Below are 13,697 nucleotides of genomic sequence, written 5' to 3' on the forward strand. Positions count from 1 at the left end.
CTTTAAAGCAGACTAGTGTTATAATCTGAATCAGGATTTGAGGTGCCAAGACTTGATGAAATTCACCTTTGCCCTCGAATCATAGATAGGGCTCCATGCATGGCTATCCTAGATCCAGCTCAGCTGGAAGGTTATAGACTTGTAAAACTGTGTATGGGTAGGAAAAAACTGTGCTTGAGTTAAAAAAAGTCTCCTTTGAAATAATCGTGTGTGTGAAAGTTACTGAAAGAACACTGCCATTTTGTTTTTATTGTCTGAACTCTTTAAGAGAGAGATGGAGACATTGAATCTCTTTGACATTCACGTTTAGGACTATTAAACTTGGTGACTATTAGTACGGACTAGAACCTTGGAAAGCAAAGACTGACATTATAGAGGCTAAGAAAGTGGGGAAGAATTTGACATGCAGTTGGTGGGAAAATTTTATGATGTAACTTATCACAGGTGTAATTGGAAAATTCAAAGGACTGGTAAATTTGTTTCCATTGCTTTTTATAACTGTCACACAATTGTGCTAATGAAAGAAAATAACAACACCCTGGGGCACTGTGGATTTATTTTAAGGCCACCATTAAAAAGTAGGCTAGACTGAATTCTTTTGTAATAAGAATGCTTTATTTCTAATTACTTTATTGGGCTGGAAAGAAAATCATATTTTGTAGAAGAAAACTATCCTAGTACTTGAGTTCAAACACTGTGTTACAAATGTGCGACAGTCTCACTGGCTCCTTACTCTACACTTGAGTGTCTCCTGGTCATGGGATGCAGATCCAGGGAGTTCTAGGAAAGGGCTTTGCCTTTCCCTAAAAACCATCATTTTCCATTGCCTGGCACCCAGTTCTAGAATCGCCATAATAGGGATTTCTTCCTTTGCTAATAATGCTCTCTTCTTGTGGGCAATTTTAGCCATTTATATACTTTGAGCCATTTGTAGTCTTCTGAGGTCTTTTGTCAAAGAGGCTTCAGCTTGTGGTCAAGGATAGAAACAAAGCCAGACCCGAGAAGTGGCAAATAAGACTGGGAGGGGCCACCTCACTAGGATGCCTGCCTGGAGCTAGAGAAGAGGAAAATCACTGTGTCGTTCATCTGAGGCTGCTCGGGTGATAGAAAGGTGGAGTTTTGGATGTTTTTAGGGATCGGGCTATCAGCAAGGCCCCATGTCCAATCTCAAGCTTGAGGTGGGACAAGGTCATCCATGGCTGGTATGTTAATTGATGCATTCTGTAGTTGCTTTGGGAAAGTGGATCCTCTCTTTCAGTTTCTTAGTCTCTAGCCTTACTGAGGCCGATCTCAAGCACTTACAGGCCTATTTAAAGCTACAAACTGCAGCTGCTTGAGAACTCTTGAGGTCCCCAGAACTAACAAACCAGCACTGGCTTGGAGGCCCAGCTCAGTTTTTATATGATGAAAGCCAAATACGCTTGTCAGAGTTTATTTACCACAGTGGTTTAATTAGATCAACACACACACACACACACACACACACACACAAACACACACACACACACACACGTTTCTATGGAAACATAAACAAACCTTCCTGGAAGTTCTTCTACCTCTGCTAGCTTTCAGTGCTGCATGATGGGAAATGCAACCCAATTAAAATAACAGTGCTGCTTTGAAAGATATCATCCTTGAGATGGAGGTGGGGGGAGGGGCGGGCCAGGACGGCTTCAAAAATAAATTTGTCAATTTCTCTATAATCTGAATCTTTAACTGTCCCTAAACTGGACCATAGCAACATGACTTAGGTTTCTAATTTTGCTTCAGAAAATATATATGTTTTAAAGATATGCAATCGGCGATACATTTCATAATCCCTCCAATTAAGGCTGCAATGGGACATAAATTTGATAAAGAGTAATGGCTAAAGCAAGGTTTGAAAGTCTATTTTTCTCCACCTGTGGGCTCTGTGATTTTAGCACAGCCACATGGCCACAGCTGCATATAACACAACACAGTTCAACAGAACACAACTTGTTCGTGCATCTGGAAAGCTGTTTAATAGAACATGCTAGCAATGGGGTCACCCTAACCAGCTACTTCGCACCAAGAATGTTACAAATGGAGTGTAGTTTTGTGATTTAATCATCTCATTGTTGGCACTCTTAAAAGAACAACAGAAACATTTTTGCAAAGTGTTCTTAAATTTTTCCTGTTAAGTGAAGTTTTTCAGTGACCCTTGCTTTTAACCTAGTCTGTGGTAGGGACGTCTGAAGAACACCTTCCTGGCCATACTGCGTGAGAGGCACTTTCAGAAGATAGTGGCACATTCACAAAATGTGGCCAAAGGGCACATTTTCAACCATGAAAAACTAAGTCTTTTGGTGCAGAAAACACCAGTTACACACCAGGGGCTGCCCACAAAGAGTCATCTTTAGCAGAGAAAGCTGAGGTGTAAGGGGCAAGGCTGAGGACTAGGGCTGTGGCTTCTAGAGGTTTCTTTTTGACTCAACATAGTCAGGAGTCAGTAGGAAGAGAAGTGTCCTCTTGTTTATTTATTTGAGTAACTACTGTAAACTGGGCCATAGAAAGACAAACCAGACTTTTAAAGACAATGGGTGATACTTGCTGGTGGATTTAATGTATGGGTTAGAAAGGAGAGGAGATTTGGATGGACCATTTAAAAATGCACATTTTTGCTGTGGTGGAGGAAATTGTATCACACATTTGAACAGCGGTGCTTTAATAGTGCTACTTTTCAAAAGACATTTAAAAGCATGTGTTATAATTTTGGAAGTATACTACTAAAGTATACCTTAAGTATACTTCTGAAGTATTCAAATAAGTGGAAAAACAAAGTTGTGGTTACCAGTTACACAGCCAGCAGAGGAAAAGGCAGATTTGAAAATGTGTGGGAGTCAGTAAAACATTGGAAGATTTTCTCAGTGCATAAATTGTTTCTGTTTTCTCCTATTATTTATATTTTAATTTTATGTGTATAAGTATTTTGCTTTCATGTTTGTATCTGCCCCACGTGAGTGCCTGGTACCCATGGAGGCTAGGAAAGGGTATTGGATTCCCTGGAACTGGAGTTACAGATGGTTGTGAGCCACCATGTGGATGCTGAGAATTGAACCTAGGTCCTCTGGAAGAGCAGCCAGTTCTCTTAACTACTGAGCCATCTCTCCAGCCCTTCTGTTTTCCTTTAAGCTGTAATGTCTGATCTCATTGATAAGTCAGAACAATGTGATTTCTTATACTGGAGATCCCAAGTTTGGCATTCCATCCCTTTCACTTACAAAGTCCTACTGTTCTCTGTATCTATTCGGTACACATATTGGCCATCTTGTGGGTCAGGTTAGTCTAGCATGTACAAGATAAGAAGAATACTTACGGTTCTCCTCCACCTTGAATGTTTTCGTGAGAGAACACAGGACGCTGTGGCTGAAATGAAATGATTTTCAATGTCATCAGCGTTTGAACTGGTATCATTAAAAAGGTAATTTGGGTAATAGCATAGTACTTTTTTCTTGACATTTAATATTTCCTGTTGTAAAAAACCAAGAGGAAGAAAAAAACTCCACCAAATAAAGGGTTTCTGTAAGCTCAGGAATTCAAGTATTTTGAAGCGTGTTTTAAATCAAAATACCCAAGGTTCAAACTTTTGAACGCAATCAGGTCTCTTCAAGCTTTGGGGGAGAGTTGACGTTTAGTCCCATTGATTTTTCCAAGGTCAGGAATATGGCAAGAACAAGAACAAAACCACAGGAGCGGGGAGGCTGGACACCATTCAACCTCATTCTGCAACGCTTTCTCAGACAAGCAGAAGGAAGCCACGTCTAGCAAGAACCACATTCGCTCCGAGCCTTTCCTTCACAGATGACATTGCCACGTACGGTACAGGTGAAAATGTCAATAGGCAGACATCCCATGCTGGATTCAAGTTTAAATTCTCTGCTCTCAACCGGGTGAGGGCTGGAGCAGGAAAGCACATGCAGCTTTTCCAAAGGGAGCACAGAGAACTTTAAGAAGAGTGCAAACGGACAAGACCCGGGTAACATGTAATGCTTTACCTTGTAAGAGAAATATTGGTAGGAATCCCCAGTGCACTGAACTCTCAAAAGAGTTTCCTTTCTTTTTAAACTAAGCATCAAGACCAGTATCTGTAATAGATACTTATAATATTGGAAATGACAAGCCTTGGCATTCTGCATAACCACACAAATACTTCAGAGAAGGAAATTTAACGTGTTTGCTGAATATGGGAGCTCAGGGTAATTTGCATCAATCGTCCGTAGGCTACATTTTAGGGAGGTACATTCGACCCACTCACATTTCAGATATTTTTTCTGCTAAAGGACAGCTCCCTGCTGAGGTGAAAGAATCTGATAATAGCAGAATCAGTCTTTAGGGCCATGCCTTCAGATATCAGATCCAGTGCTTGGATACACCTCATTATTACTGATCATTGTAAGCTAGACAGATTTCCCCTGAGACTGTCCATAGCACCCTCTGGTCCAGGAGTGGATAGAGAGCCCTGAGGTTGCAGTCAGTATGAATTTCTCAACCCACATTGTTTATTTAATGCAAATTAAGTATTTTCGCTGCTTTAAAGTTACTAATTGGGAGCATTTTTAAGTGGTATTCATGTATTTCTTTTCAATATCTTTGCATGGAATACATACATTTAAAACTGAAGAATGCATAGGAATTACCAGCCTCATAGATGCTTTACTCCTATAAGACAATATTTAAGCTTATAAAAATGATGTTATTAAATATAAAATATTGAAAGTATAAATTATATTAATTTCAGGGATAATGAAGACTGAGCTGTGTATGGTGCTGCAGTCCTTTAATCTCAGCACTCTAGAGGCAGAGGCAGGCAGATCTCAGTGAGTTCAAGGCCAGCCTACAAGGGCTACACAGGGAGTGCCTGTCTAAAAAAAACTGTGACAAAACATCCTCTAGACATTTTTGAGATTTTTAATTAAAAAATCATTAATTTGTGTAATATATGAAGAAACGAGTGTAAGACACCTATAATGTCCATGTTACATTTCCAGTTCCTTTTTAATTTCTTTTTAACAGCTAAATCAACCTGTTAGTTAATGTAAAGCCACGCACATTTAAAGGTGGTCGTCCGTTATTTAGATTATCATTAGACTCTTACTGGCTCAGTACTTTTGATTCTCCAGCCTCCTAAATTAGGTAAATAAAGTGTCTCTTTGACAGTTAGGAGAGCTAGGCTATTGCTCTGAGTGTGGGGCTCACTCAGTTCCTGGGTGTGTGAGCCAGCTGTCTCCTGTCTTTTAATCATCTTTCAAAGTGTCTTTCCCCTTGCCTCCCATCCTCCAAGCCTCACTTCTCCTCTTTCTTCCCAAATCATGAGTCTTCCTTATAGTATTAGCACCCCCAGGCTATAATACAATGTTACCTTTATTAAAAAAGATTTGCCCTATCTCATTCAATTGTGACTTTTGTGACATTCAAAGCCTTGCTTTGGTAGGAATCGTCTGCAGATGAACTAATAACTGCTGGTCTGTTTCTAAGGCAAGCTGTGTAGTCCAGCATTAGAGTTAATAAGAGCCTATGAGTCCTGGGCTTCTAGAGGGATCGTGGCTGACAGTCACTTATGGATGTGCATTTGTTCTGTGTGGGGCACTGTCTGCGACCAACCTTGGACATGCAGCTTGGATACCTCATCCTAAAACCAGTGAGACAAGATGAAGAAGTATCGTGCCTCTGCATGGAGCCCATAGAGGAGTAGATAATTCACCTCATGGTTTTCTCTTGCTATGTACAGATTCCCCTCCTTAACCTTACATGCTGTATAGTCAGAGAATCAGCTAATTATTACATATCTTGTCATGTGAAACCCTCAGCGGTAAGAATTCAACCTCACTGTGCATGTTAGTTAAACCTTCCCCTAAATCTGAAGGCATTGGATCATTCACCAGACATTTTGTCCTTTACTAAATGACAAGAAGAGACGGAAGGACAATTTTGATTGGCCCTTTGTTGAATGAAGTATTATGACGGACTAGAAGGACTGATTAGGTTAAACCCAGCATCTGTGCTGTGTTTCCTGTGGGTTATTCAGAGTGCTTCCAAACACTCTTTGCTACTGTGTGCGCACCCCATCGCCACCCGATGGTGAGTGGCGGTAGTGACACGTTTAAGCTGTTTTTGCCTTTTGTTAACAGGGGTTAAATTCCTTCAGCCTAGATTAATTGTGAAAGGATATTCTGAAGCCTACAAGGTAATCTGAAGTAGACAATGATCATGTTTTTCCTTTTCTGAAGACTCCATCCTCGAGAAGAAATGACTTGTCAGTCAGCAGTGTTGAAGGCCTGCCTTGACTTCTTTTTTAACTGCTCAGATGTTTTCTGTTATGCATAATATCCCAGCAGTGCCGAGGTTGATATGGAAAAACATACACTAATAACACTTGGAGAGGCTAATGCAAGCTGTGAGCCCAAGAAAGCAGCGTTTAAGTCAACAGGTTACCATTACCATGTAAGACATTTGGAGCAGCAATGGCGCTACGGTCATATTCTCTCTGTGTGCTTTTAGGAGTTCAGCAAAGCTTTGAAAACCCATGATGTATTACGCTAGTGTTGTGGCAGCCTAAATATTTAACTGCTGTCTTCTCTCTTCAGTGTTACCATGGGGATTAACTGTATGAAGGCAATGGCTTCATCAAGAGATTTTCATAAGGACATATTATATTCTTTGAGTTTTTCTTTTTAAAAAGGGTTTAAAAATGGGTATAAAAGAGGCAAGCTTTGAACACATGGTATTGCACAAAGCCAGGATCAATTATAAAGATTAATATAAAGTATCAATTGTAAACAATTATGAAGTTTCTTTGAAGCTTATCCTAGAATCTGGGGTCAGTAGACAACTTACGCTACTGTAACTGGAAGTTTGAAAGCCAAGCTTTCTCTCAAGCTATCTCAGGAGGATCAGCTATTGGGTAGATGGTTCTTTAAAAGGTATGTGCTGCCACTTTACAAACAATTGTGGAAAGCATCTTAGCAAGAATTGCAAGTAGCTCTTGGGTTCCAAGTCATTCCTTCTCAACAAATGCTAGGTCTAGTGCTTATCAGCCAGAAAATAACAGGCTGGGACTCTGCTCACTAACAATACCACTTGCTGGCCTCTTTTCCCTCTTAGATGATGAATGTTACACACAACTCTGCACAAATCAAAATACATGAGAATCTTCTAGTCCGCAAACATTTAAGTAATATACAAACTTACAAAATGAAACACAGACAAGGAAAAACATCCTCAAGGTGACTCAAAGCATGTCATCTTGCTAACCCATGGGGAATTATGGATGAGTTCCACTAAGTTTTATAAGATTAACTTACTCTCTGTCCCTCAGTCTGTTCTCTCTCTTCTCCCCTCCCACCAGCTCTGGAAGGCCATTCAGTAGAGACTTGTCTCTACAAACTGACATGCCCTTCTTCCCTATGGCAATAGGAGTCTGCTTCAGCGATAAGAGCAGGTCTGACTATGCAAATCAAAAGGCACAAAATGCCTTGCGTATGAAACGCTGCTTGTACTTATGAAACAGAATGGGAACACTAAAAATTAAGCCCCGAGACCTTGAAATTCAGAACTGTATGGCAGGCTAGCCAAAGCTATATCAGGGCCCATTAACCCAGATATGGTGAAAGGAACCCTGGGGTCTGCGCAGATGCAAACCCCCACATTCCTTGGCTGCATTCCCCAGAGCTCAGGGAGCCATTTAGAATCCTTCCAAGTTCTGCAGATGTTACAGAACTGCGTAGTTAAAGGAGAAGCAACTGACCTCAAAGCTGTGAGAGAATTGGGAGCACACAGACCCCAGAGAGCAGCATCCCAGGGAGCAACGTGGAAAGAAGGTGGCATTTATCTCCTGAGCAATGGAATATTTTGAAATGGCTCACAGTTTAAAATAAATCCACAGAAACCAAGAGATACTAGAGTTAACATCAGGTGAGCTTAGTATTGACTGGCCACAGTTTAGTTCTTTGCGCTAAAAACAGTGACTGGAAAATAACAATTGAATATAGCAGGGAGATAGATGTAGAGGACAATGCACACTGCGCTCTTATTTGTGGGGTGGAGTGTTTGAGGTGCCCTTTTGGATTTGAGAAATTGAATGCATGACCCATTCAGACCTGACTTCCTAGTTCCTCAGCCTCTGGTCATTTCATCTCAAGGGACTCCTCAAACTCACTTTACTGCCCGATCACAGCAAAGTCACCTAAGGAAGAGCCAAGGTGGCCAGGGTGACTGCAGCAGGTAGGGGATGTCCGACCCTACCCTGTGGGAAGAGCTGACAGGAGAGCTGCAGGACCTCTTAGACATCACTGGGCTCCGAGGCGGCTTGCCCAGGACAGATGTCTTGCCTTTTAAGTCAGCCTAGAAAAGCCATAAGAAGTGGATTAGTTCTCGGCTTCATTCCGTGGCCTTCAGGAGGAACCTTCTTGGTTTCCGGTTTTCCACGAGCACACACACCATGCCATGCTTAAATACTAGCTGACCAGGGAGGGTGAACAGTCGACAAGCAGCTTCTCCATCTGCTCTGTGCAGCTTTTACCCTCCGGGATCAGCTGCTCCTACGGTAGGGGGACTCACAGTGAAGAAAACGTGTGGAGAGCGAAGCTGGTAGGAGAAAGTGTTTGGATGTAATGCGTGTGGCTTAGAGCACGCATCGGAATGTCACCTCCATCCTAGGAGAGGCTTAACAACTGCATCCAGAGCACCCTTTAACCTGCCAGTTTTCTTTGTGTTTAACCAAATGGTAGGCGGTAATAAACAAGGTGAGACAAGAGAAAATTTGGCTTGATGCTTATGAAGCTTTATGAAAAGCATTAGTGTTTTTAAAGACAAATATTCTAACAATGCTCCTAAAAGGAAAATGAATTGTTTTGGTAGGGGGGCGGGTAGAGTGAGAGATAGTGAAATGTAATCAAATACCGAGTATTGCCTGACTACAGCTTCTTTGGCAATCTTTCAAAGAAGAATCTTCGCTGTGGGGGCTGGGGATTTAGCTCAGTGGTAGAGCGCTTGCCTAGGAAGCGCAAGGCCCTGGGTTCGGTCCCCAGCTCCGGAAAAAAAAAGAAAAAAAGAAAAAAAAAAAAGAAAAAAAAAAAGAATCTTCGCTGTGACAGTGAATAAGCAAATCTTGACATGAGTTTGCTTTAGTTTTTCTTTCTGTGGCAGCCAGCTAGCAATGCGGGACCTGGAATTTGACTAGAGAATTAAGAGAACTTCAGTAAGACTAACTTTTGAGGTAAGGATTGCAGCTCTAGGTTAGGCTAAATTTCCTGATCGCGACAGGTTGATACATGCTTGTATCATGTATCATGTTGATACATGCTTGATACATGCTTATCATCTCAGGATGATACATGCTTGTCACACATGTCTAAGGCTTATAGAAGAGGGTATTGGATGCTCTCCATAACCAGTCCTGGTTTTGTCTCCACTCAAGCACATGGTCATTGAGGGTAGACTACTATTCCTACCCTTCCTCGTACCTAGCTGCGTGTGCTCACGTGACATTTTCTAAAAGAGGAAACAGCAAGTTTTGAGACTGCACAGGTCTGATGTCTACCATGCTATCATGGGATGCTCTCTTTCTCTCTCTCTCTCTCTCTCTCTCTCTCTCTCTCTCTCTCTCTCCTCCATTCTTCTTCTCTCCCTCTCTTTTCCTCTCCCTCATTCATGTGAGTTAAAGAATGGCTGATATGGGTTAACAAAAATGTTACTATAATGAACAGTATACCTAAGCATACTGTCCTATGACTACTAAATATTATTTTTCTCTTGTTTCAGTGCTTTCTTTCCTTTTAATGAATATGAGATCTGGGACTGTCTCATTTTGTTTTTATATTTACAAACACAAATGTGTTTAGTCTTAGAAGTTTCTTATTCTTCTTCTGAGTATAAAATAGACTTATGTGGTTTAGAAAACTCAATGGGGAATTAATGTTCAACATTTGTTCCCAAACGTGAGGTAAAATACCAGAGACAAAAGTTTGTTTTCCTGAAATTAGTAATTTCATATACTTATTAAAGCTGTTTTCAAGGGGTTGGGGATTTAGCTCAGTGGTAGAGCGCTTGCCTAGCAAGCGCAAGGCCCTGGGTTCGGTCCCCAGCTCCGAAAAAAAAAAAAGGGAAAAAAAAGCTGTTTTCAAATATAGTTATTGTGAATACTTCACTCTCCCTTATTTTTAATACGTTGATCCCAAAAGATTACATGAAATGCTCTTGGCTCTCATGGTACAGATAAAATGTTTTACATTTTAGTTTTTCCCTTATTACTATAATGATGAACTCAACATCTAAGTTAGAGAAATAAAGAGGCTAGGACAACGGTTCTCAACCTGTGGGTCATGACCCTATTGGCAACTTTCTCTCTTCAAAAGATATTTATATTGTAATTCATAACAGTAGCAAAATTATAGTTATGAGGCAGGAAGAAAAATAATTGGAGGTCACCACAACATGAAGGACAGTATTAAAGGGTCACAGCATTAGGAAGGTTGAGAACTGTTGATCTGAAGGTACTTTCTCATGTACTGATTGAGTGTCAGAGTTGATTAATGTTACAGAAGACAAGGAGTAAATATGTTTGCTTTGAAAATCAAACCACAGAGAGCATGCTAAAAGACACTTCTTGTCCTTGATTAGACATGATCTAAGCATTGTAGTTCTTAAAGGTTCTAAGTTATCTTTTGCTAGCTAAGATAACTCTTTCTCAAAGAGTGGAGAAAAATTGGTCCTTAAAGTAGGTTACTCTTTCTTCCCAAGATCTCTCTTCATATGTAGAGCAGCATCATGTAGACAGGCTGTGTTGTTTGCTGGTGATGGTGACTTCTGGATGGGTGCTCACTGCTACTGAAATGTGGCTGTGTTAGAGCCTTCACTCCTTCCTGATCTACAGAGGCCCTTGTTTCATTTTCAAAGGATGAAATTTCAGGATGAATTTTTATTTGAAGTCTGAAGAAATGGGTTTTGGGATCACCCTCACTCTAGAATAAAAAAAATGTTTCTGTGATAGAGAGATTTTATCTTGGATTGTTAATATTGCTTTCTGGTTTCATCTTGAATTGTCAATACTGCTTTCCAAAAGACCAATCATTAATTTACAAGAAAGCGATAATCCTAGGGAAAGCGTTAAGTACTAGCTGGGCTGCTGGACTTCAAGTATCAGAGATTGATGCCCCGCAGTCAACACCAAAGAATCATCCTTGGTGTATCCATGGAAAAGTGGGGCTCTAGACAAGAAATCCGAGGACCACTCTGATCTTAGACACTGTGAACCTGCTGATGGGTGACGTGACGGAAGGCATCACGTCTACTGAGAAGTGACTCAAGCTGGTGGGCCCCCAACTTGACTCAAAGCTTAAAGCACAATCGAATGGTTACCTTGGGTTACTAGGTAGGTTTTAGTTTGTTTCGCATCTCAATGTGGGTGCGGTTGCTATGGAGATTTGACTCTTAAATTTTGGGATGGAGGTCATGCTGGTGATGTTAAAAGTTAGCAGTCACGATTTACATAGCTTTTTAGATCCTGTCAGGCGGCTGAGTCCAAATGCACACACCTACTGAACATCATGGCGAGGCATGCAGCAAGTTGAACCACTCTCAAGATGCAAATTACCTTTGATTTTGGTGAACGTATCTCCTGTTGATAAGGGCATTTGGGGAGAAGAGGTGAAGAGGGCCGGCGAGGCTGTGAAAGCTCATAAGCCAGGCCAGAGGCAGAGGTCAGAGGAGAAGGAAATGAAGGGGAAGGGAACAGACAGCTAGGGAAAGGCGTAGCAGTTCGATCTCCCGAAGCAAATGAAGGTGGCTTAAATGTTGAAAAACAAGATGTGATTATGCTTGTGTCCAAATGAAGGGACATGGCCTTAAGAGCACCTTTCATGTCTAATAACTTTAAAGTTGTAAAATATCTCGGGAAAGGTGATATTTATGTGTTTTTGCTTTGGAATCACTGACTTGGCCCTTTAAGTTTTGATTTCAAAATCTCAACGGCAATGGTGTGGGGAATGCAGATGGTTGTTAGTATCTGTGTTCTTCTAGTCTGTCTGTGAGGGCACCTCCCCTCCCCCACCCAACACGAGGCAGTACAGTACCTAAAACTCTGCAATGACATACAACTTGCTTGTAAGGTAGGCTTACAGAAGGTAAATAGTCACATAGCTATGGGAGTTGGACTTCTTGGAACATAGAGATGCTGGCTAACCTAAGGAGGACAGATGCTGGGCCTAAGATCCTGTCTGAAACAGGCAGACAGCACAGCCTGTAAATAAAGCCTATTCTAATGTTTGATTGCCCCTTCAAGATGGAAATATTGAAGGGAAAAATCTGATGTTTAAATAACATACTTAGTTGCACACTTGGCTTATTACAGTGAATTTTCTGTGTCACTGAGCTGTGGGTTTCTTTCCTGTTCTGGCTAGTTATTTAGAGATAGAGGAATCATGGACAGAAATGACTTGTGTAATAACACCATAACTTCATATGCTATAAACTTTTAATTTTCGATTTAATAATGTCATAATATTTAGAAAATCATATTGCTCTTGAATTTTAGATAATTTGTATCTGAGGGATTAACTAGTTTATTTTTAAAGAGAGAAGTTTGTGAACTTATGGTTCAGGCCATTCTCTTCCAATATTGATGGAAACTCCTGGCCAAGGTCCTTTGTAAGGCAAAGATGCAGGACCCAAACATAAGCAGCTGCAACCTCAAGAGAACAACTCTCCCAGAAGAGTCAGTTGGGATTGGAGAACTGTTTAATTTTTGACATTTTACTTTATTTACTTCTGCCGCCAGCGTGTCAAGGAGCACTGTTTGTTCATCTTGGAATTAGACAAGCCACTTTACCCATCTGCTTCCTCATCTCTAATGAGAGGATAACCATGTTTTCTAGGCTCTCTGGGTTTTGAAAATTAAAGATGTTGGGTTCTGAGAACAGTGTTGACACTATAAGCTATCATTAGAATATTAGAAAGGTCATAAACAAATATATAAAAGTTGGATTTATAGTGACAAAGGGATAGTGGGAAAGTGGGGTAATCCCATCATTTTAATAAACTATGTTGTGTTTGTATATCATTCCACCCCAGAATTTCCAATTCTTATGCTCCTCATAAAGAAGCCTATCATGGCAGTGTTAGAAGTAGGTATTTAGTAATATTGTTAACTCTTCTGAATACTTGTGTAGCTGATTAGTTCCCAGTAACTAGGCAAAATTAGATACCTCATTACTGGTTTTGACTGCATTGATGTCTTCCTTGGGGCTCCTAGGATGTGTGGGAATGCCTAGTGAATATGGTAAGCAGTCTGGGTTCTCATCCTCCTCTTCTTCCTCCTTGATGTGCAGTTCTGGCGTCACCTCTGTACCGCTGGGGTCATACCACATGACATCTTGTTCTTGAGATCCTGGCAGCCATCTTTGGTATGCAAGCCCCTCATAGGTGTCCTCCTCTTCCTCTCCAATGATAGAAAGAGTTACAGGCAAAGCACCCACGTTGGTGCATATAGAGGTCACAAATTTATCACCTAGGGCTTCACGGATCTTGGTAGGGTCAGAAAAACCCCTTCTCTTTTTATTCAAATCTACAAATTTGCTTTGAGTATCCTTTGTGTGATCCTGAAGAGATACCATATTCACAGTCTGGGTCCCAGTGGAAGTGGTACTTGAGTGGGGAGAAGGTGATAGACAGCGAGGTGATTC

The 13,697-nt window shown here is 41.0% G+C and overlaps 1 protein-coding gene across 50 annotated transcripts in view; it reads right to left on the bottom strand.

Moving 5' to 3' along the window:
• Window positions 1–13,697, bottom strand: part of Sorbs2 (sorbin and SH3 domain containing 2) — a 313,506-nt gene that overhangs the window by 4,620 nt on the left and 295,189 nt on the right. For 46 of the 50 annotated variants that reach the window (XM_039094137.2, XM_063275002.1, XM_063275036.1 and 43 more), the window contains one exon: window positions 3,338–3,387. In XM_039094137.2, the coding sequence (XP_038950065.1) occupies window positions 3,338–3,387 (50 nt within the window). Of the gene's footprint in view, window positions 1–3,337; window positions 3,388–4,016; window positions 4,107–13,697 lie in introns of all 50 variants that reach the window. The other 4 variants (XM_063275004.1, XM_063274991.1, XM_063274992.1 and 1 more) reach the window with 1 other exon arrangement.

Source organism: Rattus norvegicus, chromosome 16, assembly GCF_036323735.1.
Source record: "Rattus norvegicus strain BN/NHsdMcwi chromosome 16, GRCr8, whole genome shotgun sequence".
In the NCBI taxonomy this organism is placed as follows: Eukaryota; Metazoa; Chordata; class Mammalia; order Rodentia; family Muridae; genus Rattus; species Rattus norvegicus.